The sequence below is a fragment of the Eumetopias jubatus genome, unplaced genomic scaffold, assembly GCF_037043125.1.
Source record: "Eumetopias jubatus isolate StellerSeaLion01/CBP00866 unplaced genomic scaffold, mEumJub1_p1.0 scaffold_12, whole genome shotgun sequence".
Taxonomy (NCBI): Eukaryota; Metazoa; Chordata; class Mammalia; order Carnivora; family Otariidae; genus Eumetopias; species Eumetopias jubatus.
The window spans coordinates 88,296,538-88,321,882 of record NW_028274818.1 but is presented as its reverse complement, the minus strand read 5'-3'; the positions used below and the strand labels follow the sequence as shown (position 1 = coordinate 88,321,882).

Genomic DNA, 25,345 nt, shown 5'->3' with positions numbered 1-25,345 from the left:
GAAACAAGCTACTCCCTCTGATTCTAGAACGTAAACACCATGTGAACCAGAGTTACCTTGCTTCTGGCCCCAATTATCAATTAGTAGCTAGTAGCAATGCCTCAGACCTCCCCACAATCCCCTCCCTGCCCAGGTATGTGGGGGTATCGTTGGCTTTCCTTGCTCTAAAAAGCTTTATTAACTATTTTTTAAACATAAGTTATTCATAAAAAAATCATGTAGTTCAGCTTTACAATAATTTCATATCCCATAAACATTCCAAACTATTCTGGGAATCAATAACACACTCATTATAGAAGTTTGTTTCAATTCTTAAAATCACAAATGCTGAAAGCTGTCGACAGAACCCCTGGTTCAGGATTTCAAAATGATAGAGAGACTGGGTAAATGGGTCCACTTCTTCCTTTCCACTCCACCTTATTGAAATGATAGGAAACAAGGTAATGTATCTCTTCTGAGCTGAGGCATACAGACAAAAGCAAAGAAAGCTACAGCGCAAGAATAAACAGGAGACAAGTCCTGTATGGATGCATGTGCCATCCTCCCGTGGAGTTCTAAAGAGGTTCCAACAGAGCTAAGGAGAGCAGAAACAGGCGTGGAGCAAAAAGACTGCCCAAGGATAGAAAGGCCAAAACTACTCAACCCCTCCTACCCACCTCCCACCCCTTGACGACATGGCCATGCACAGCAGCTACACTTGATCCAGCCTAAAACTGAAGAAACACTCTCTAAAGAAACAAAACCTAGGCAGGAGGCAGGCAGGGCTCCTGCAAGGGGTATGGTGCCCCAGATCAAAGTCTTCTTTATTGGAAACGACCACCACTCTCCTCCATCACACCCTACAGTGAAGCCTGCCAATCACCACACTTCTCAGACACAGAGCTCAGTACCAGCCATTCTGGTCAAGGCAGGCGCCACTAAGGAATGTGGAAAATTGGAGGAAAAGTTAAGAGGAGACTTACTCCAGTTACCTACATTAGTAACCCTAGATTCTAGAACCTAAACCTTCATCCATAATATCAACAGACAACCAAAAATCAGATACTTGAAGAAAATCAACAAAGAGAAAATACCTAACTCTGCCCTGAGGAAGGGAGGAAGCTTCCCAGAGGGAACATTATCAATAACAGACAGACAAGGCAAGGTTCAAGGAACATGAACTAGACATTTGGGGAACTGCAAATAATTTATCAAGGCTGAAATGCAGATGGCAGTGGGGATGCAGAAGAGAAAATGAGAAAGACAAGCAAATACAGAGGAAACTGCAAGGGCTGCCACAAGGGGAACACACTCAACTTAAGCTGGCTTGTTGACGGAGGAACTGAAGAGAAGCCACAGGTAGGCAGGCAGCGAAAAAAGAGTGACATCTTGGATGACTGCTGGTGATCCAGCAAGGTTGAGTATGTGACTGCTAAAATCAGTCAGAAGTTGAAAAGAGAGAACTGTTGCTATATTCCCTTGTCATTTTGTTCCCAGTAGAACTGCCATGTGGCTAACGGAGTAGCAAAACAGACTCACGCCAACCACAACCATGACTCATTCTCGCCTCTTCTGTGTGAAGGAGGCAAGGAGAGTGAGCAAGTGAGCTCACACTGTAATCCTGGGTAAGCCAGGGACCGACCTAGCCACAGCATATGATTAAAAGTAAAATCATTAAACAAATGAACTTACATCACTGTCATGTCATCCATCAAAAGCAGATTACTAGCTCTAATTACTTAACCTTCTACAGCCTCAGTGTCCTCCTTAAAATTGGAGATTAATTTCTGTACTTCTACTTCATAACATTTTTGTAAGGATTAAATGGAGAGCACTTTCTTAACACAGTGTCTCTAGTGAGCACTCAAATGCCTAGTTATGAACTCCACTCACCAGTTCTCAGCGGCACCCAGGACTGTCTTTACTTCTGTCAAGATTTTATGGGCACTTATGATGCAAAAACATCAGAATCTTCAGCATTTGTTCTCTGTGTCCTCCCGTGAATTAGACACAGGTCCTTGTCCAATCTTGTTTTCTGTCACTATAATTCTAGCCTATGGCTGCTCCCTTACGATTTACCTGGAATTTTTTCTCTCTTCTCAAATTTCATTTTGAAGGCTTTTTGATGAGGTTAGCAAGTGTTTTCCTGGCCCAAAATGGTGGCTTTAGTAGTTAAGAGATGTAGCACGTTAGCTCTCAAGGAACTATTACAGTATCAGCTGATACTGTAAGCACAGGGGAGAGTTCTGTTCTTCAGCACTGTCACTACAGCCAACTGACCACACCTGATCCACATCTCCTCCTTCAGAAAGTCCAGGGGAAATACATATAAATATAAATATACCACCTGTGCCCAAACACCTGTGCTCAAACACTTCGGCTTTCAGATTTAAATGCTAGTAGATTTACTTAAGACATCTGACTCCCTCATTTACATATCTATCAAAAGGAGCAAGGGTTGGATCTGATAGGTCAAAGTGGTCATCATATTTGACATATGCTCCACAAAGACAACATTCCGGTCAGCAATCATTCACTCCTTGAAGGTTAGTGGCAGGGTACCCCAAATCTGCAAGTCCTAGACCTAGGAATGAGAACAAGCCTCAGAGTGATTAAAATGTCAGTGACTAAGGGTGTATGGGTGGCTCAGTCAGTTAAGCGCTGGACTCTTGAGTTCAGCTCAGGTCATGATCTCAGGGTTGTGAAATCAAGCCCTGCACCGGGTTCTGTGCTGACCGTAGAGTGTGCTTAAGATTCTCTCTGCCCCTCCCCGCCCCCGCCCCTCTCTCTCCCTCTATAAATAAATAATTTAAGTAAATGTGAGTAACTATGTTGGGCACTTTATGTATATTTTCCCACTTCATTATTATTTTTTAAAAAATGATACATGTTACCCTTTTATTGATGAAAAGACTGAAGCGCAGCAAAGTGAAATGAATTGTCCAAGGTCATATAGCTAGTACAGGGTAGAGACAAGATTCAAATCAAGGCTCTCAATGTCCTGGTCTTTCCTCTACAGTATGAAACCTCCCACAGTAAAGTACTAGCTCCTTTTAGGAGCCACAGAGAATAAATCCTTTTGCCTTAGACAGATTAACTGCCAGATCTTCTTACTTACAATATATCTTTTCCCCAGGCTGTGTGCCTCCCCAATCCTTTCCTTATTTCCTTCCACCTTGTACAAGAACACTTATAACAGAATGTACTGCAGGAAAGACAAAGTATTACAGTTCCCAGAACCATGTGATCAGGAGCAAGAACAGGGGAAAAAAAAAAAATCAAAGACAAAGACTGAACAGCCACTGGTCTCAAGAGGGGACAAGGCACTGGTGATCTTTAAGAGAACAACTGCAGGGGCGCCTGGGTGGCTCAGTCATTAAACGTCTGCCTTCAGCTCAGGTCATGATCCCAGGGTCCTGGGATCGAGCCCCACGTTGGGCTTCCTGCTCTGCGGGGAAGCCTGCTTCTCCCTCTCTCGCTCCCCCTGCTTGTGTTTCTGCTCTTGCTGTCTCTATCAAATAAATAAAATATTAAAAAAAACACAACTGCAGCATTTATTTTGTGAATGTCTGTGGGAGGGCGATGTGGGAGAAACAACTAGATGCAACTAGTGAATGGCTGTAAGGTCCCACATCTGAGGAGTTCAATAACTTAAAGAGAGAGAAATAGGAAGGTAGCTAGAATGGTACCAGAAACGAGCAAAAAAAAATGTCCTTGAGGAAAAACTCATGGAAATGCCAAGTGCATGACAGAGTACACAGTACGCTATCATCTGTGTAAAAAGCAAGAGAGAGCATATGCACTCCCCTTTCCCTGTATGTGTACAAAATGACTGTGAAAGAACACCTAAGAAACAAACAGCGACTGTGGGGAGGAGGGAGGAACTGGGCAGGTGGGGGATGGGAGGAAGTCTCTCACTGTACAAACCTTTTCATATATTTTAATTTCTGATTCATCTGTGAATGACAGCATTAAACAAATTAAATATTAGGGTGGCTCAGTAGGTTAAGCGTCTGCCTTCAGCTCAGGTCATGATCTCAGGGTCCTGGGATTGAGCCCCGCATCGGGCTCCCCGCTGGGTGGGTAGTCTGCTTCTCCCTCTCCCTCTCCTCGCCCCACCCCCGACTTGTGCTCTCTCTCTCTCTCAAATAAGTAAAATCTTTTAAAAACTTAATTATTAAAAAATATCCAACCATTAATATTAAATGAGTAAATTTTAGTATTTAAAAAGTAAAAGACTGTTCTCGCTCGGTTTCTGGTTTGCTGGGAGATTCGGTCACGGGTGCACGCTATACTTTGTTAGATTTCTTTCTTGTATCTATTGAAATGGTTATATGATTTTCATCTTTTGATGGCTAGTATGATTAATTGTATTGATCGATTTTCTAGTAGTGAACCAAGCTTGCATTTGTTAGTATAAACCAAATTCTAAATACTATTTTTGGGGCGCCTGGGTGGCTCAGTCTGTTAAGCGACTGCCTTCAGCTCAGGTCATGATCCCAGGGTCCTGGGATCGAGTCCCACATCGGGTTCCCTGCTCAGCAAGGAGTCTGCTTCTCCCTCTGCCACTGCCCCCCCCTTGTGCGCTCTCTCTCTCTCTCTCTCTCTCTGTCAAATAAATAAATAAAATCTTTAAATAAATACTATTTTTTTAAAAACACATTGCTAGTTTTTCTTTTCGATAAATGCAAATTAAAAGATGAAACTCTAATGTTATACCTTTTTTCTTTTTTTTTTGTTTTAGTAATTTTATTGATAAAATGTTCAAGAGTAGTAATATCCAGTGCTGGCAAGAATGAGAGTTAAGAGGTTCTCTTACATTGCCAGTGGAAAACTACTACAATCTTCTGGGAAGTAATGTGGTAAGAATTTTAACAACTGAAGTTATATACATTCTAGCCAGCCACCCCATTCTGCAGAACGTATCTGATGGTAATAAACCCCTAGAATGCAAGGCCATGTGCACATCAAAGTTCACTGCAAGGTTCACAAAGGCTGAAAAGCAGAAAAACAGAATGTCCCTCAATAAAGAAATGGCTTTTCTATGGTATAGCATAGCATGTTGTACTGAAAAGGAGTTGATCTGTTTATTAAATCAAAGGAAATTTTTTAAAATTTTTTTAAAGATTTTATTATTTTTTTAAGTTACCACTACACTCAGCGTGGGGCTCAAACCCCAAACCCCAAGATCAAGAGTCACATGCTCCACCAACTGGGTCAGCCAGGTGCCCCAGGAATGTTCCATTTTTAAAATAAGATAAGCAAGTTGCAGAAATGTGAACATGTTATCCCGTACTTTATTCAAGCTGTATGTGTATGTGAACAACTTTATACAAATTTAGAGAAAGACACGAGGAAACACCCTCCTGAACTAGGAATATCAGAGTAACCTCACAACTGGACCAAGTATTTAAAGAAATTATTACGTTTTTTAAAAAGTGCATCTCAGCTCTGGCTGGCTCAGTCAGAAGAGCATCTGACTCTTGATCTCAGGGTAGGGAGTTCGAGTCCCACGTTGGGTGTAGAGATTATTTAATAAATAAACTTAAAAATATATATATATCGGGGCACCTGGGTGGCTCAGTTGTTAAGCATCTGCCTTCGGCTCAGGTCATGGCCCCAGGGTCCTGGGATCGAGCCCCGCGTCGGGCTCCCTGCTCAGCGGGAGGCCTGCTTCTCCCTCTCTCACTCCCTCTGCTTGTGTTCCCTCTCTCGCTGTGTCTCTGTCAAATAAATAAATAAAATCTTTTATATATATATATATATGTATCTCAATTTGAAATGTTGTGTTACGTGTACATTTTTGTAAATTAGTACCAAAGTAATGTTTAAAACACCATAATGTCCAGAATTTCCTTTCACTATCCAGGCCCCACCCCACTGCTCAAAAAAAACAGAAAAGAGAAAAATGCAAACTGGGTAATGGGTGCATGTATCTTCCTGATTCTGTTCTCTTCTAATCTGTGTATGTCTGAAATTTTCCATAATAAAAGAAAAAATTACAAGCCTCCACACAAATGATTAAAGGCAACAAGAAGGGAGATTAGAGACAAAGGAAGAAGCAGAAAGAGTGTCAGAACCAAGAGTCCCGGGAGCAGGAAGAGGTGGGTAAGGCGAGTGCCCGTGATGGCAGCAGGGCACAGTTGGGGTCTAGAACGTCCTTCCTTGTCCTGCTTTTCCTGATGCTTGATGGGTCAGTTTTTTCTACATCGCCAACATGACTACCATCGTAAGTGATCACTTCCAAAGGGTACTCTTAGAAACTGCTGTTGAAGTATGGACTAATAAAGCCCACTGGTGAAGAATTTGGAAGTATCTCATATCAGATTTTCAAATGTCACTACGTTATGACCCATCAATTCCAATCAAAACCCATAAAAAAAGAAATTGTAAAGAAACAGATACTGCAAAATAGCCTAACAGCCAGTCAGTAGAGAAAAGTTAACAAACCATAATGTACTCATACCATGGAATCCTACACAGTAGTTTAAGAAATGGAAGGGGTGGGGGGCACTGGGGGACTCAGGTCATTAAGTGTCTGCCTTCGGCTCAGGTCATGGTCCCAGGGTCCTGGGATCGAGCCCCGCGTCAGGCTCCCTGCTCCGCGGGAAGCCTGCTTCTCCCTCTCCCACTCCCCCTGTTTGTGTTCCCTCTCTCACTGTCTCTCTCTCTCTGTCAAATAAGTAAAATCTTAAAAAAGAGAGAGAGAGAGAAAGAAATGGAAGGAGGTTTGTAGATTTCCATGGTGTGCAAAAGAGTTGACACAGCAGGTCTGCGACTGTGATCCTTAGAAAGGCTGGCCGTTGGCTGGTGTCAAGGAAGCTGGATTTCAGAGAGGTTCCCACCATTCCCTAACTGATAAGAGTAAACTGTACAAGCAATACAGTTTATGCTGAAAACCTTTCCTTTTGGGAATCTGGAATTTTGGTACGTGTTAGACAGAGGATGCAAACGTGACTGGCCCCTATCAGAAACCTTGGGCACTGAATTTCTAATGAGCTTTCCTGGTAGACATTTCACACATGTTGTCATAATTCAATGCTAGACAAATTAAGCATGTCCTGTGTGACATGACAAGGAGAGAACTCTTGGCAACTTGCACCTAGTTTCCTCTGGAATTTGTCCAATGTGCCTTTTCCCTTTGCTGATACTTTTGATGTAATAAATCATGGCCATGAGTGTAATTGTGTGCTGAATCCCAGGGAATCATCAAACCTGAGGGTGGTCTTGGGGACCACCTGACAAATATGGCTTTACAGATAAATATCTCTAGGACACACTGCTGAGTCAAAAGAAGGTCAATATTCAGATCAATTTATCATTTGTTAGAAAAACAAGAGGAAAATCCCATTAAAAAGTACACATTTTCCACAGTACAGCAGGGAAGCAGACCCTCAAGGTACCTGGATGAGCTGACTCTGAATCCAAAATTATTTCGTGATAACCTATGCAATGTTTAGTCAATAAACCAATAAAACTGTGCTTAGGAATTCCTATAAGCCAAGCAGTCTCTGTGGACTGGGAGAACCTAAGCAGAAAACATGATTTTAAACAATAATTTTGTAGAAACAACTGGACACACCTGAAAGAAGGAAACAAGCAGTCTTTTGATAGAGGCTGTAAGCAAGTTTAGGAAAATAAGACATGCACATGAGCTGTTACAGCTATGGAAGGCTTCAAGGAGCAGTTAAGAAGTTGATCCTGAAGGATCTTGAAGAAGACTCTTCTAGAGACAGAGAGGTGGGCCTTTTCAGGCCAGGGAGCACAGAAGGGCACAGACACCAGCAAAGCAGGGAGACTTGTCAGCATGGTGATTTCAGGGAGCAGGACGGACAGGGAAAGAAAAAGGAAGGAAAAGCTGGGTAAAAGTAGGACATAAATTGCTAAACAGGGTGAGAAGGCCGCTGTAATTATTCGAGTAAATGTGCAATACCGAGCCACAATGGCAGACTGAACTGGAAATGAAAAGCAAAGAATAACACCAAGGTAATCATGAGAAGCTGGAATGGTTGACAGTATTAAGAACGACAGGAGAGCTAGGTTAATGACAACTCCAGATTTTAGAAAGCAAACATTTAGAAATGGAGGCTCTGCTGTTAAAACTGATCATACGGTAATGGGACGAGAGGTTAGATCTTGTTTTATGAAACAGAAGACCCGGGGCAGCGTTCCAGAGGGCCCAACTAGCCTATCAGTCAGCAAGTTGCCATAAGGCTGCTCGTCACCAAGCAGAAGCCAGCTCTAGGTGACAAGCTGGTTATGAAAATACCTTTCACATCTTCTGCCAAAAATGCTCTTCTCCCACTTTTCCCCTTACACTCTATTCTATTTTCTCCCAGCCTTCCTGCTTCCTCTTTTCTAGCTGCTTGCCAACCCTCCCTTCCCTTTTTGTCCTTCTTGCCCTCCTACACGTAAGCTAATCACCAAAGCCAGTCTAGCACCCCACAGTACAAAGCCACCGGGAACCGTCAAAACTATGATCTCGCCACATGGTAGAGATGGAAACCCAGCTGCAGCAAAAATAGGCAAGAATGAAATCAGAGGTTTGCAGTTTTCAAAACCCTTGGCAGTGATATGAAGAAAACAGAATAAAAATGAAGTTTTACAAATAAAGATGACTAATACTTATTTGTAGGTAGAAAAGGGGTCAGGGAATAAAAGTACTGGAGAAGTGGCGGCAGAGAGGGTGGCACAAGAGAGGCTAGTTTCCAGTCACAGCTAGTTTAATCTCCACAAATGCTGAAGGAGTTCAATAAAAGTGACGCGTCCATAAAATGGAATACTGTGCAACTATATAACAGAGAAGACCTCCACGTTCTGGTAGGAAAGGATCTGGAAGGCGTGCAGTTAACTGGAAGAAAGCTAAGGTGCAGTACACTGTGTTTTGTGTTAAGAGGAAGGAAGAGATAAAAATATATATCCCCATGTGTTCGTATTTGTATGAAGAAATTCTGGAAACACACACATAAATAATAATACCTATTCATGGCAGGAATATGGGGAGCAAAAGGACCAGAGAAAGGATGGCAACAATACTGTGTATTTCTAGATACTATGTGATTTTGAACCATAAAGCACAGACTGAAAGCTTAGCTTTGGAGGCACGGGTGGTAGTGAAGAGTCAGCAAACCTTCCCTTTAAGAAAAAAGGGGAAAATAGGAAAATAGGACAGAGACAGCAATGTCTTATCTGATGATACAGTCTGGATCTCTTCAAAAAGTAAGAGGTTGGGCATAAAGGGGGCTTCCACCGGCCCCATAATCTGAGCAACAAAATAAGGCAAATAAAGGATTACAACCCACTGAATAGAATAAAGTAAGAATCCATGAGTCCTTACTGATATTAACAAATGGATGGGTCGATGAACGAACAGGATAAAGGGAAAGACCCTGAGGCAGAACATCAACTAATATAGAAAGAATGACAACCCTGGAAAGTCACTATTTGGCGAGCCACTGACTCAGGCAAGAATCCTGATGAAAAACAAGGTATTTTACACAGTCTCAAAGTTCTCCCAACAATAATTATTAACTACAAAAGCACAAATCTGAACTTTATGGTTACAAACCTGACATATAGCACCTTAAGCAAGTAATTGCAGTTACCATCACTGGTAATGAGATAAATGAACACCACACACCTCCTGACAGGACGCACTAGCTAACACACAACATCAGTTCTGGACTACTCCTGCCACAAATGCATAACCCGAACCTGATCAAGAGGAAACATCACACAAATATGGACTGAGAGACATCCTATGGAATAACTAGCCTGGACTCTTCAAAAAGTATCAAGGTCTTCAAAAACAAAGAAACTTCCATGCAGGTGACTAAACGAACATGAAAACTAAATGCAACCTGTATTCCTGGGTTGAATCTCTGAGAAAAAAACAATTTTTTGATTTGCTCTAAAAGGCATTATTGAAACAACTAGCAAAATTTGAGTAAGGTCTACAGCTTTGCTATTAAGACTGAACCAATATTACTTTCCCCATTTTGATAATGGTACTGTAGTTACTAAGAAAATGTCTTTGGGGTGCCTGGGTGGCTCAATCGCTTAAGCATCTGACTTCAGGCCAGGTCTTGATCTCAGGGTTGTGAGTTCAAGCCCTGTGTTGGCAACCTACTTAATAAAAAGTCTTTGATTTTAGGAAGTGACTATTTAAAAGTTTTTAGGGCCACAGGAACATCATGCCTTCATGTCACTCTAAAAGGGTTCAGGAAAAAACAGTATGTATGTAACAAGAGAGAATGATAAGGCAAATGAGGTTAAATGTTAGCATTTGAGGAATACAGGTGAAGGCTATTCAGGAATTCTTTGCTCTATTCTTGCAGAATTTCTCTAAATCTGAAATTATTTTAAAATAATAAGCTTAGGGGGAGCCTGGGTGGCTCAGTCATTAAGTGTCTGCCTTCGGCTCAGGTCATGATCCCGGGGTCCTGGGATCAAGCCCCGCATCGGGCTCCCTGCTCAGCGGGAAGTCCGCTTCTCTCTCTCCCACTCCCCCGCTTGTGTTCCCCTCTCTTACTGTGTCTCTCTCTGTCAAATAAATAAATAAAATCTTTAAAAATAAATAAATAAATAAAATAAGAAACTTAGGTGGAGGACAATTAGGTGAGATTAGAAACAGGAAAACAGATACCCTCCACAATGACAGAAGCACTCTACAGTTTGCAAGCGCTCTGAGAGATTATCCATTGGAACCTACAATGCTGACATACAGAACTGATGTTCTTCCTATTTGACACTTAGAAACCAAGGATCAGAAAGTCGAAGTGACCTGTACAGTAGGTACAAGGTAGTGGTAAGGCTGACCCAAAACCTAGTTTGCTAAACTACCCTCCTAAACTCTAATCTTCTGGGCGCCTGGGTGGCTCAGTCGTTAAGTGTCTGCCTTCGGCTCAGGTCATGATCCCAGGGTCCTGGGATCGAGTCCCACATTGGGCTCCCTGCTCTGCAGGAAGCCTGCTTCTCCCTCTCCCACTCCCCCTGCTTGTGTTCCCTCTCTCGCTGTCTCTCTCTGTCAAATAAATAAAATCTTAAAAAAATAAAATAAACTCTAACCTTCTTTTGAGGCTTAAGTTAATTACTAGTTCCTTCTTGATTCTTTCCAACTCCCACAAACCTCACCCTTGACCTCTCATTAAACAATGCTCATTTTCTAATTATTTCAGATGTTAATCTCACTCTTCCAAATAGGACTAATTGCTGCTCTGAGGGCAAAAACCAGTTCTACTTGTATTGTACTCCCCAGCATTGGGCACTGCAATTAAATTCAGGCTTCCTTGCTTTTACTAATGCTCTAACCCTATCACCAACCACCAAAGAAGCATTTTTTTCACTCTTACTTCTACCCACATTCTGCTTAAGGACCATCCGACTTAAGGGCTTCAGTCTCCAATACCTACTTGTGTAAGCACTTTCTTTCTTTTCTCTTAAGCCTCCATCTCCTCATTTATGAGAAGTCTCAAACTGTACCTCCTCCCAAGGGCTGTTGTGAAAATTAAATTAGGTAATGCAGAGAAAGCACTTAAAAGACGCACAGTATGTTGTACACTCATTGTTAGCTACAAGACTTAGGTACAAAACACTGCACTAAAGCTAAGGTTAGGACACAAAGGTTCCAACTGAAGGGAGAACCTACAGTAGAAAACAGAACTGATGCAGCTCTTCGAGCGGCTGTCATCAAGAAGACAAAAGGTAACAAGTGCTGGTGAGGACACGGAAGAAAGGAACCCTGTGTGCACTGCTGGGAATGTACAATGGTGAACCCACTATGGAAAACAGTTTGCAGGTTCCTTGAAAAGTTAAAAATACAACTACCAATGACCCACTAAGCCCACTTCTGGGTATATATCCAAAGGAAATAATACCAACGTATCAAAAAGGTATCTGCCCTCCCATGTTTACTGCAGCATGATTCCCAATAGCCAAGATATGGAAACAGCCCAAGTGTCCATCAGTGAATGATGTAGATGTGGTGCACGCGTGTCTTGTGTTATGTGTCTCTACACACGATGAAATATTATTTAGCCACAAGAAAGAAGGAAATTCTACCATTTGCGATAACCTGGATGGGCCTTTAGGGCACTTTGCTAAGTGAAATAAGTCAGAGAAAGACAAATACTGTATATCACTTATACATGGAATCTAAAAAAAGTTGAACTTGCAGAAATAAAGCAGTACAGTGGTTACCAGGGGCTAGAGAATGGGGGAATTGGGGAGATGGCAAAGTATACAAACTTGCAACTAGAAGAGGAATAAGTTCTACAAATCTAATGAACAGAATAGTGATTATAGCCAACAATACTATATTATATACTTCAAGTTGCTCAAAGACTAGCTTTCAAATGTTCTCGCCAAAAAGGAATGCTAATTACATGACATGACAGACGTGTTAGCTAACACTATGGTGGTAATCATACCACAATACATAAACGTATCGTATCAGCACACTCTACACCTTCAACTTACACAGTTAGAGTCCAGTATCTTAAAAAAACAAAAACAAAAACAGCACACAAGGGCAATGCACTAACCACTGGGGGGGGGGGGGAATGAGTCATCAATCATATCCTTATAAAGCCAGAAAAAATTAAAAAGCAAAAATGAAAACAGAACTCAATACATAAAAACAAGTATTAAAGCACAACGAAGAATGAGGTAGATGCCAGAACAATTCAAGACCCCAGATTCCAAACCAGACCAAGTACCAGGTACCAAAAGAAGACAAAGATATCAAAACTCCAACACCAGTAACCCTTATGAATACAGACACAAAAATCTTCAACAGAAGACTAAGAAACTGAACCAGCAACATACAAAAAGGACTAAGCACCATGCTCAAGTGAGATTTACCCCTGGAATTCAAGGTTGGTTTGGCATATGAAAATCAATGTAATACAACATATTAACAGAACAAAGGACAGAAACTACAGGATGATCTCACTAGATACAGAAAAAGCATTTGATAAAATCCACCTTTAAAAAAAAAGATTTATTTATTTATTTATTTGACACAGAGACAGCACAAGCAGGAGGAGCAGCAGAGGGAGCGGGAGAAGCAGACTCCCTGCTGAGCAGGGAGCCCGATGCAGGGCTCGATCCCAGGATCATGACCTATGCCCAAGGCAGACGCTTAATGACTGAGCCACCCAGGTGCCCCAAAATCCACCCTTTCATGACAAGATAAAAACACTCAAAATAGAAATAGAAGGAAACTTCCTTAGCCTGATAAAGACCATCAACAAAAAGCCCACAGCTCACAACACACATAATGGTTAAAACTGAATGCTTTTCCTCCAAGATGAGAATTGAGACAAGAATGTCTGCTCTTGCCATTTCTAGTCAACACTGTACTGTAGGTTCCATTCAGAAACACTGGGCAAGAAAAATACACATATACTGTAGGTTCCATTCAAAAAACCGGGTAAGAAAAATACACAAAAGGCACGGAGATCAGAAAGGAAGTTATAAAACCATCTCTGTTCACTGATGTTGTAGAGAGAGAGTCCTAAAGAATACACACACACACACACACACACACACACTGACTACTAGAAATATTAAGTTTAGCACAGCTGCAGGATACAGATCAACATACAATAATCAATTGATTGGGGCACCTGGGTGGCTCAGTCAGTTAAGCATCCAACTCTCGATTTCAGTCCAGGTCATGATCTCAGGGTCGTGAGATCAAGCCAAGCACCAGGCTCCATGCTGGCTGTGGAGTCTGCTTAGGATTCTCTCTCCCTCTGCCATCCTCCCCACCTCCGCTGCTTGGCGTGTGTGAGTGCACACACACTCTCTCTTAAAAAAAAAAAAAAAAAAAAAACTGGGCGCCTGGGTGGCTCAGTTGGTTAAGCGACTGCCTTCGCCTCAGGTCATGATCCTGGAGTCCCGGGATTGAGTCCCGCATCGGGCTCCCTGCTCAGCAGGGAGTCTGCTTCTCCCTCTGACCCTCTTCCCTCTCATGCTATCTCATTCTCTCTCTCAAATAAATAAAATCTTTAAAAAAAAAAAAAACTGTCTGATGTACTACAACATGGATGAACCCGGAGGACATTATGCTAAGGGAAATAAGCTAGTCACAAAAGGACAAATATCACATGATTCCACTCACATGAGGCACCTAGAACCGTCAAATTCACAGAGACAGTATTGTGCTTGCCAGGAGCTGAGGGGACCGAAGAATGGGGAGTTACTGTTTAAATGGTGCAGAGTTTCAATTTTGCAAGATGAAAAGAGTTGTGGAGACGGATGGCGGTGACAGCTGCACAACACTGTGAAAATGTAGTTAAAGTCACTGCAATGCACAATCAAAATTGGTTAAGATGGTAAACTGGATATACCAAAATTTTAAACTTTTGTGCTTCAAGGCACAACATCAAGAAAAAAGGCAACCCATAGAATGGGAGAAAATATTTGTAAATCGTGTATCCAATAAAGGACTTGTATCTAGGGCGCCTGGGTGGCTCAGTTGGTTAAGCGACTGCCTTTGGCTCAGGTCATGATCCTGGAGTCCCGGGATGGAGTCCCGGGATGGAGTCCCGGGATCGAGTCCCGCATCAGGCTCCCTGCTCAGCGGGGAGTCTGCTTCTCCCTCTGACCCTCCCTCCTCTCATGTGCTCTCTCTCATTCTCTCCCTCTCAAATAAATAAATAAAATCTTTAAAAAAAAAAAAAAGGACTTGTATCTAGAACATATAAAGAACCCTTATAGTAGGGCACTGGCTGGCTAGTTTGTAGGGCATGAGACTTTTTTTTTTTTTTAAGATTTTATTTATTTATTCATGAGAGACAGAGGGAGAGAGAGAGGGAGAGGGAGAGAGAGAGAGAGAGAGAGAGGGAGAGGGAGAGGGAGAGGGAGAGGGAGAGGGAGAGGGAGAGGGAGGGAGGGAGGGAGAGAGAGAAGCAGGCTCCCAAGGAGCAGGGAGCCCGATGCGGGACTCGATCCCAGGATCCCGGGATCATGACCTGAGCCGAAGGCAGACGCTTAACCAACTGAGCCACCCAGGCACCCAGGCATGAGACTCTTGATCTCGCTTGATCTCAGGGTTGTAAATTCAAGTCCCATGTTGGGTGTAGAGATTAAAGATTTTTTTTTTTTAATTCGTTTGAGAGAGAAAGAGAGAGCAAGAGCGCAGGGAGGGAGGGTCATTGGGAGAGGGCAAAGCAGGCTCCTCGCTGAGCAGGGAGCCCAACATGGGGCTCAATCCCAGGACCCTGAGATCATGACCTGAGCTGAACACAGACATTTAACTGACTGAGCCACTCAGGCGTCCCTTGAGATTTCTTCAAATAAAATCTTAAAAAAAAAAAAGAATCCTTGTAACTCAACAACAGAAAATTGACCAAATTTTACAATGGACACAGGATCTGAATAGACATTTCCCCAAATCAGACACACAAGTGGCCAATAAACATGCAAAAAGATGCTCACATTATCAGTTATTAGGGAAATGCAAATCAAAACCACAATGAGATACCACTTCACACCAAGATGATGACAATAAAAACAAACAGTAACAAGTGTTGGTGAGGAGAAACCAGAGCCCTCATACATCACTGGTGGGAGAGTAAAATGGCTCAGATACTTTGAAAACAGTCTGGCAGTTCCTCACAAAGTTAAACACAATTACCATATGCCCCAGCAATTCCACTTCTAGGTATGTGGCCAAGAGAATTGAAAGCATATGTTCACAGCACCGTTTTTCATAATAGCCCTAAAGTAAAAACCCTAATAATGCCCATCAACTGATGAATGGATAAAGAAAATGTGGTATATTGGGGCGCCTGGCTGGCTCCATCAGAGAAGCATGGGACTCTTGATCTCGGGGTTGTGAGTTCAAGCCCCACACTGAGTGTATAAATAAACAAGGAAAAGCTTTAAAAAAAAACCTGGTGTGGGGTGCCTGGGTGGCTCAGTTGGTTAAGCATCTACCTTCAGCTCAGGTCGTGATCCCAGGGTCCTGAGATCAAGTCCCTTATCAGGCTCCCTGCTCAGCAGGAAGCCTACTTCTCCCTCTCGCTCTCACCACTCCCCCTGCTTATACTCTCCTGCTTTGCCACTCCCCCCTGCTTGTGCTCTCTTGCTTTCTCAAATAAATAAAATATTTTTTTTAAATGTGGTATAGGGGTGCCTGGGTGGCTCAGATGGTTAAGAGTCTGCCTTCGGCTCAGGTCATGATCCCAGGGTCCTGGGATCGAGCCCCGCGTCGGGCTCCCTGCTCAGCTGGGAGCCTGCTTCTCCCTCTGCCTCTGCCATTCCCTCTGCTTGTGCTCTCTGGCTCTCTCTGTCAAATAAATAAATAAAATCTTTAGAAAAAAAAATTTTGAGGGAGATGGGGGTGCCCAGGTGGCTCAGTCAGTTGAGCATAAGACTCTTGATCTCAGGGTCGTGAGGTCAAGCCCTGTGTTGGGGTCCATGCTGGGTGTGGAATCTACTTAAAAAAAAAAAAAAAGAGGGAGAAACTAAGACATTCAGAGGAAGAGTTGAGGATAGGGCAAGTGTAGAAGGGACAAAACTAAAGAGATAGATAAGCTGAGCACAGCAAGAGTTTGGGCTTAACTTCCAGTTAGTCACTGGGGAGCTAGCCAAGGTTTCGAAGAAATATCAAGGGACAAGCTCAGAACTGTGGCTTGAGGTTGATTAAGTTGCAGCAGTGTAGGGATGTCTGGGTGGCTCAGCCAGTTAAGCGTCTGCCTTCAGCTCAGGTCATGATCCCAGCGTCCTGGGACTGAGCCCCGCATCGGGCTCCCTGCTCAGCGGGGAGTCTGCTTCTCTCTCCCTCTGCCCCTCCCCCCTGCTCATGCTCTCTCTCTCTCTCTCTCTCTCTAATAAAATCTTAAAAAAAAAAAAAAGTTGCAGCAGTGTAGAGGATGCACATGATGCCCTTTCCTATCTTCACATGAAAGAGTCTCACATACACATGTGCCTCACATCACCTAGAGCTTCACAAGAATACTAAGCAAAACCTCTCTCTCTGACATCCTCTGTATGGTCAATTATCAAACAGTGAAGTAATGCCTAAAAACACATTTAAAAGCAGTGCATATGTGAGCACCACACAGTACTATTTCCTTGTGTTTTAGAGGGATACTTCAAAAGAATAAGAAAAGACCAAAGTCAACAAAACACAGATGTCAAAATTATAAAAATATTCAATTATCACTTCAGCAAGCTGCTCAGTAAATGCTAGCTGACTCAAAACCCCTAGTAAGAACAGCAAACAAGTGACTCGGTTTAATCTTGTTGGTTATTATACCAAATCCAATCAATCGCTGTTTGCAGAAAATATCTTGTAAGGTTCAAAGTATAAAATTCCTTAACCGGGTTTCAATCTGTCGTGCACATTCCATCTGAAGTGGGAAGTCGGCTGAGTCATCAGCATACAACATACTGCTGCAGATTCAAAATGCTCTTCCCTAGTTACAAGAGTAGAAAGGCTAGGATTTCTGCTTCATAGCCAACTCACACGCCCAGAGTATGCAAATCATTTTTAAAATAAGACCACCTTCATAGGAAATTTAAACTATATTTATTTCCATGGGTCTTTTTTTTTTCTTTAAGAAAGAAACTACGCCTTTGTCGAACATTACTTTCTCTCTTTCAATCTTAAAATCTCCCTTTTTGTTGCTACTATTCAGCTCCTCTGATATCCTCCCTGTAACAAGTTGTTTCTTACTCGTTGGGGAGCCATGACCCTTTGAAACCAGATAAATGCTAAGGACCATCTTTTTTTTTTAAAGCACACATTCAATTTTTCAAACTGCTTCATACCATCTGTATCCCTGTGTGGAATCCAGGATGAAAATCTCTGTTCAGTGGGGCATCCTTTCAGGATGCAGATCAGAAGCCCAAGCCCTATGTTTCATTTTCTTACCCAGGTTGTCAGTTTATCAGTGGTGAAAACTGAAAACAAGCAATTTTTATGTCTAACAATTAGGGAGCTACCTTCAGAATGACCCTTCAAAAAAGTGCAATCGTTACAAGCGATCAGTTTAAACACGAAGACCTGTAATTACTGTTACCTCAACTATTTAAAATTATATCTGTTTGACCTAATTGTTGGCATGTCTGAAAATGAAAGAAACAGAGTGAGCATGAAGGTAAAAGTAAAGTACTGGGTCCACTTTCAGCTAATTTGCTTAAAAATAGTGGGGGAAGGAGCCTGATGTGATGTCCTGAGAGCACATCACCTATGCACTATTCCTGCCAAAAAGGTTTCACTGAATCTAAACCTACAGAAACCATCAGAAAAATCCAAACTGAGGCCCGCAAAAACTAGTCGGGACCATTCCAAGATGTAACGTCATGAAAGGGGAAGAAAAGGGTAAGGAGCTGCTCCTGAGGTAGGGAAATACAGACAACTAAAAGCAATCCTGGGTGAGGGAATGAAGGGGGAAAAAACCCAACATGTTTAAAAAGATATTACTGGGATGGTTGGGAAAATCTGAATATGGACAGAAAGGCATTGTGACAAAGTTAAACTTACCCGTGCGTGATAATGTGATTGTTATATAGAATGCCCTTGTTCTCAGGAGACGGGTGTTGTCTTACTTAGGGATGAATTGGCATGATAAAACGATATGGCAAAATATTATAATTGGTAAACCTAGGGAGAGATACAGGTGTTCACCACCTTATTCTTGCTATTTTGCTGAAGGTCAGAATGATTTTTTAAAAATTTTAAATGGGAGGACATTTTCTTGACTTTGAGTGAGAGACTGTCATAAGTCTGAGCAGAAAACATACAGCACATTCTATTTTAGTCTCTTCAATCATGGGAAATGCTTCTGAGGTTGACAGAAAACAGAACTGTAAGGGACTTTAATTTATACTTGCAGACTTACTTCAGATGCCAAAAACACAAGAGGTTACAGAGTGGTACTCAGACTTTTTAATGATGTTCATATTTAAATTTTCCAGAGGGTTGTTATGCATTTTTAAATTAAGCTTACAGTTTGTGATTCATTTATTCTATCAATTGACTTACCACATAGCTGCCAAATTAAGCTAGAAAGAAACCTACCGATATGAATTTGTGGGCCTACAAGCCGTTATCACAGGAAGGCAACAGAAAAGCTTAACAAAATTGGAAGATATATATATATATTTCTTTTTTCAAATAAAGGTTGATGAATCCCAAGAGTAGGGTCCACCTTAAGTAGAGAGACCTAATGCTCTGGTTTATTCCTGTTGTCCCTGGTCTTTTCTTATTTAGCACCTGTCCCAGGCAAAAGTGCCTCAGACAACAATGTCCCAGTTTAGATGCTGCATTATGTGGCATTACAGCATCTTTAACAATTTTTCTTAAATGATGGTGTTCTAAGAGTTGGTCTGGGGGGAAAATCAGCTAACATGAAGTGCGTAACATTTTTGTTAGACAATTTACCCTACGTTATAGTAATAAATTAATTACTAAAATGGAACAAAATACATTGAGATAAATGTTCTTACATTTTCAGAAAGAAAGGAGAAACCAAAGTTGTTTTTCTATTGTGCGTATAAAATATTGCACATTTTTAAGACCTCAGTAGTTAGAGTCAAAAGGCCCACTGGAATCCCAACTCTGTCACTTGAGAGAACATTGACTAAGTTACTGGATCTGTCTTAACCATAGCTTTCTCATTTGTAAAATGGAAGAGATCAGAATACTGGTCAGTCTCTCTCTAAACACTGAATGATTCTATGGCTCTGGCCCCCAAAATAATTTTTTAAAATTATATCAGTTGCCTTAGATTTTTCTTACAACTAGAAAATGTAACTTACCATCTTCTCTCACCAAACTCCTATTTCTGTTCTGACCTCTCTTCTGTTCAGAGGCTGGGTCAATCTCCCATTCACCCAAGATGGTGTTTAGCCCCTTCTCACAACTAATCCCAGCTTAGTTAGCTGCCAAATCCCAGATTCCACTTCCTCAGTATCTCCCACTCTCAGCTCTTTTGTCCCACCACTGTAATTCAGGTCTTCAACAACACCTGCCTTATTCTATCATATCACACTACCCTACCCAACAGCATGTAATAAATAGCTCCATACTACCGAAAAGATCTATGCCAGAAGTCCCCAACTTAATAGTCAAGAACCTCTGCGTCTGCCCCTGCTCTTCGGCGCCAATCCAACCAAACCACCCACTGCTATTTCAAAACTCCCCGTACTTCCTGGATTTTGTGCCATTAGTTCTGTTGTTTTTACACTGCCCTTTTCTCTGCCTTTCAAAATTGACTTCATACTTTAAAAGTTCAGTTCTAGAGGCGGCTGGGTGGCTCAGTCGGTTAAGCGTCTGCCTTCGGCTCAGGTCATGATCCCAGGTCCTGGGATCGAGCCCCGCATCAGGCTCCCTGCTCAGTGGGGAACCTGCTTCTCCCTCTCCCTCTGCGCCCCCTAATGCTTGTGCGCTGTCTCAAATAAATAAATATTTTAAAAAATAATAATAAAGTTCAGTTCCAATGGTGACCACCCCCATCTAGACATTACAGTTCCCTCATTTGAATGCCCATGATACTGACATAAAGTGACAATTTTAATGGCCAACAGTGAATTAAGAAATATAGTTTACCCCAGGTAGTAAACTAAATTTCTCTTGTGCCGATTTTGTTTAACTGGCACCGGCTACCTGGCACACTGTCTTGAAGATTTGCCACTGGGGCACCTGGGTGGCTGAGTTGGTCAAGCGTCTGCCTTCGGCTCAGGTCATGATCTCAGAATCCTGGGATCGAGTCCCGCATCAGGCTCCCTGCTCAGCGGGGAATCTGCTTCTCCCTCTTCTCCTCCCTCTGCTTCATGCCCACTCGTGCTCTCTCTCACTTACTTTCTCTCTCTCAAATAAATAAAATCTTAAAAAAAAAAAAAATTTGCCACTTAGCAGAGAGAAAGGAGAATGGCAACACAACACTGACATTCAGAAGCTAGAGGGTTCAAACTAGGGGCCCACACAATAGGATTTGGACTTCCATGGTATTAAAGATGTAAAAATTAATTTAACATTTAAATATTTAACATTAAAAGTTCATACGTTTGGTTATCTTCAGGGAATATGAAGATCTAGAATGACAGTTCTCAACCCGGGGTGATTTTGCCCCCCAGAAAACATTTAGCAATATCTAAAGACATTTCTGAATGTCACGACTGGGCGGGGAGTGCTACAAGCAGATGCTGCTGACCATCCCACAAGGCACAGGGCAGACCTCACAATAATAAACTCTCTGGTCCAAAACGTCAACAGAGCCCAGGTTAAGAAACTCTGATCTAGCAGTACTGAATGTACCTGTGGGTTCTGCCTCCTCAAAGATATTTTCAAATTTTTCAAGATGAAGAACCATGGCTCTAGTAAGAGACGATACACTATGATCCGAAGCCTGACAGCTCCTCCCATACCAGTGATGTGGCTTCCTGAAAGTTACTTAACCTCTTTGTGCCTCAAAGTCATCATGTGTAAAACAGGAATAATAGTACCTACCTCACACAGTGATCCAGGGATCGGATGAGTCCATGCAAGTCTTCAGAAGAATGCGCCAGGCAGACAGTAAGCATTCAGTACATTTAGCTACTTCTGCTCTTCCCCTCCCAAGTGCCTAGCCTTGCATTTGGAACACAGAAGATGCTCAAGAAATATTTGCTAAAGGAATACAGAATAATGCCTTGATTTCCCGGGGAAAGCATAAATGCTTCAAGACATACACACTCTCCTTATTTGGAAAAAAGGAAGCAGAGAGCTAGAGACGGAGTAGAAGGAAAGCATTTGCCCACCTAATCACACCTCTCCCTTTTTGGAACCTTTTAACCTTTAGGCAACAATACCCTCTCACAGTCTTGATGTGCTGCCTTGTAACCTCCTAGTAATTATTCTTCCTTTTCATGCCTGATGACCTACTGTAGAGTCATCCTCAAATATGGAATGACATGGTAACTTAACCTCTACACCGTCTACCTTGTATTAGTTATTTATGGACATATGACAGTCTTCCTACCAGATTGTACATGCTCTCTGTGGCCAGAGATGACATTTAACTCCTTTTTATACAACCCAAGGGGGCTCACACACCTTAGGAACTGACTGGCCCAAACCTCTCGTTTTATAGATTACACACAAAGCAGCTAAGTGATTTGCCAAAAGTCAAGGTCATATTGTAAGTGGCAGGGCTGGGATTCAAACTCTGATACATAACCCATATAGAGACTCTTAAGTTCTCTACAACTATAATAGATAATGAAAATTATACCTGCGGTAGAGGCAATTTTTAATTAAGCCCCAGAAAACCTCCATAGAAATTATACTGATATAGTTACCTGACAAAACAAAAATGGGAGGAGAAACAGACTCCAAGCTCCTTTCTGCTACTGAAAATTCAACCTGTTTTCTTTAATGGTCTCATATCTTAACAATTTTTTTTAAACTTTTGACAACAAAACTTATTAAATGTCCAAAGAACAGTTGTTTAATCAGTGATGTCAGGCTTAATTTCCTTGAACCAGTCCCTAAAATTATAAGAAATGATAATTATAAGAAAATCTCTTATTCGGTAAGCCAATGATGTCCATCCTTCACCCACTGAAAAGATTTTTAACTATCACCTTAACAGATTAATATCTATAAAACTCAAAGACCAGCAATTTGGGATGATTTTATATGGTGAAAAATATTCATATGATTTGAACTGTTATTTAACCTCACCATAAACCTAAAACTTACAATCGTCAAGGACAAACTACATTAAGACCTGAAATAGGAGAGATTTTATTTTATCCTGTCCATGTGAAAAAGAAAGCAGCTCACTGATAAGGTTCATCTAGAAGTTTCTCTGAGTCTCCCGATACGATTCAAAAGAAAACGGCCAATAAAGAAAAGACCATAAGAAAATGAATTTGAAAAAGAGTTAAATACGGTGCAACACTCTGATGCTCTAAGCAATTACAGCTCACTAAAGCTAAACGTTTCCATAAAGGCAACGTTTAAAAACCAAAAAACTCCCTTTGTGGTGATGATTTAAGTTACCAGTGCAAAAACACTCAGGCCCAGTAGAAACGATAACCACTTATTGGGAACAGATTTTTTAATTATTTTACCAGTTGATAAAAAAGAGCACACACCGAACATAGACACAAATGTAGTTTCAAAAGAAAACAAAACGCAGTTTATGCTCAGTAAAGTTCAAGGGCAAAATCGTTCCCAGTGCAACAGAATCTGCCTGACTACAATGTGCTGGGGAGGGAAAATGCGAACATAGTATCTTCTTATAAAGGCAACAATTTGAGTTACAAAGTAATAACGGGGAAGCCAAAACAGTTTGACAGCCCGCCATAAGGGCCGCCTCAATCATGAGTCACACAATGCCTGCAACCATTTACAATAGTAATTAATGCACAAGTCCCCTAATTAAATTCTAAAAGGGTGAGAATGCTTTAACTAAGTTTACAAGAATTGCTTTTCGCTCTTTTTTCTTCCCCCAAAGAAAAGAACACACGCGTAATTACGCATCTCCCCGCAATCCCTCCATCCAATATTCCCTCCGGCCTCTTCTCCCCAATGTCTATTCCCTGCGAGCGAAAAGAAAATGACACGGGGGAACTTCTAAACCCAGAAAGGGCGAACCAGAGTGGAAATACACGATTAATGGGGCGACAGACGGAAGCTCGCCCATCTTACCTGCTAAGATTCCTTTCTACGTCTTTGGTAGCTTTAGCTTCCAATTCTCTGCAAGAGAAAAGAGAGAGAGAAGGAAAGATGCGCATGAAAACGGAGCTGCTGCGGCAGAGGCTCGCGCCGAGGCGGATGGGGGGGGGGAGGGGAGCCCGGGGGTGCTCACAAAGCTGCGGGGCTGCAGCCCGGACTGCGGGCAGGCGGCGCGGGCGAGCCGCAGCCCCCGGCCCGGCCCCAGCGGCGCAGCGCTGCCCCTCCGGGCCTCCCGCCCGGCCTCCGCAGCGGCGCCCCCGCACCCCCCCCCCCGCTGGGGCCCGAGGTCTCGGGGACGCCCGCCGCCGCTGCTGCCGCCGCTGCTGCCGCCGCCGCCCGCGGTCGCGGGGCCCTGCGGCAGCGCCCCAGGCTCCTCCCGCCCGGATGGAGGCCCCCGCCCCACTCACCTCATGTGTGTAAAGTGCACGAGCAAGTGGGGCGCGGCGAGTGAGGCTCGCGAGCCTCAAACCCTCCGCAGCGCCGCGGGGAGAGGCCCGAGCCGCTGCACCAGCGCCATTTTCTACACCGACCCGCTGCTGCCGCCGCCGCCGCCGCCGCCGCCGCCGCCACCGCCGCCGCCGCAGGCCCCAGACCGGAAGTGAATGCCCTGTTCGGCAACCCCTTCCGGGGGCGCCGCGGCCACCGGCCTCAAGATGGAGGCCGTAGCAACTAACCCAGCAGCCGGGGTAGGCCCTTGACAACCGCCCGGCTGCGGCTCGCGGCTAGCGGCCAGACCTCCCTGAGCGGGGTGGGTCACCGCCTCCGAGGCGCCCCGCACAGCGGCTGGGGGGCCCGCCGAGCCCGGGCCCAGCCTCTGTCGCCTCGTCCGGCTGCGGTCCGACTGGAGTCCCGCCCCTCCTCCTCCTCCTTCTTTGCTGCGACACAAGTTTCCTTCCCTGCCGCCCGGCCCCTCCCCCACCGAAACACACCAAAAAAAAAAAAAAAAAAAAAGCTAAACCGCAAATTCTACCCCTGCCGCAGCAAGATGAGCTCGCGCGGCTTTTGAAATCCGCCACTTGTAATTATTTTTGACCTTGGGCCAGTTATTTAACCTCTCTGCTCCTCTGCTTCCTCCTCAGGTAAAGAATGCATACCTGAGGCGGACTATGAGGCTTAAAAGCGATTTTTATCCACCGAATTTTGCAGACTGTTTGACTCAGCAATTCCACTGGCACGAATTTCTGTTCCGAAAACAATCCTGGGTATCTACAAATATTTCACCGTCAACATGTTAAGTCACGGCAATGATGATGGTGAAAAATTGTAAACGGCCAAAATGTTCAACACTGAGGTGGGTTTAAAAACAACTACTGGCGTGCGTTACGGTACTGCAAAAATGATGGGAAGAGTAACGGCGTGGGGGAAAGTGGTTACAATAGAGTAAGTGAAAAAGCGGGTTCCAAACTCGCTCCCACGGTAGGAAACGTAGATACAATACGATATATATGTGTAGTAAAGTAAAAATATCTACCTAAGTGTCCAGGGAGATTCATACATACCTACAAGCAGATACAGCAATGTACTTACATGTAGATACAATAAGATACATGTGTTCCTGTGTCTATGTGGATCTTCTTTCCGTCCTCTCAAAACGCTTTTTTTTTTTTTCTAATCAAAAGATGATCCCTCCTTTCTGTGCTTAAAATCCATTCCTTCTCGGAAACCTCACTCGAAGGATCATCCCAT

At 43.0% G+C, this 25,345-nt stretch overlaps 1 protein-coding gene across 5 annotated transcripts in view; it reads right to left on the bottom strand.

The window, feature by feature from the left end:
• TNRC6A (trinucleotide repeat containing adaptor 6A) overlaps positions 1–24,475 on the bottom strand; it is a 102,677-nt gene extending 78,202 nt beyond the window's left edge. For 2 of the 5 annotated variants that reach the window (XM_028090453.2, XM_028090454.2), the window contains exons 1-2: positions 24,067–24,472; positions 23,633–23,680 (exon numbers count right to left, since the gene is read on the bottom strand). In XM_028090453.2, the coding sequence (XP_027946254.2) occupies positions 23,633–23,680; positions 24,067–24,071 (53 nt within the window). In that variant the 5' untranslated portion in view covers positions 24,072–24,472. Of the gene's footprint in view, positions 1–5,550; positions 5,703–23,632; positions 23,681–24,066 lie in introns of those variants that run through there. The other 3 variants (XM_028090456.2, XM_028090455.2, XM_088029040.1) reach the window with 3 other exon arrangements.
• Positions 24,476–25,345: the final 870 nt, after the last annotated feature.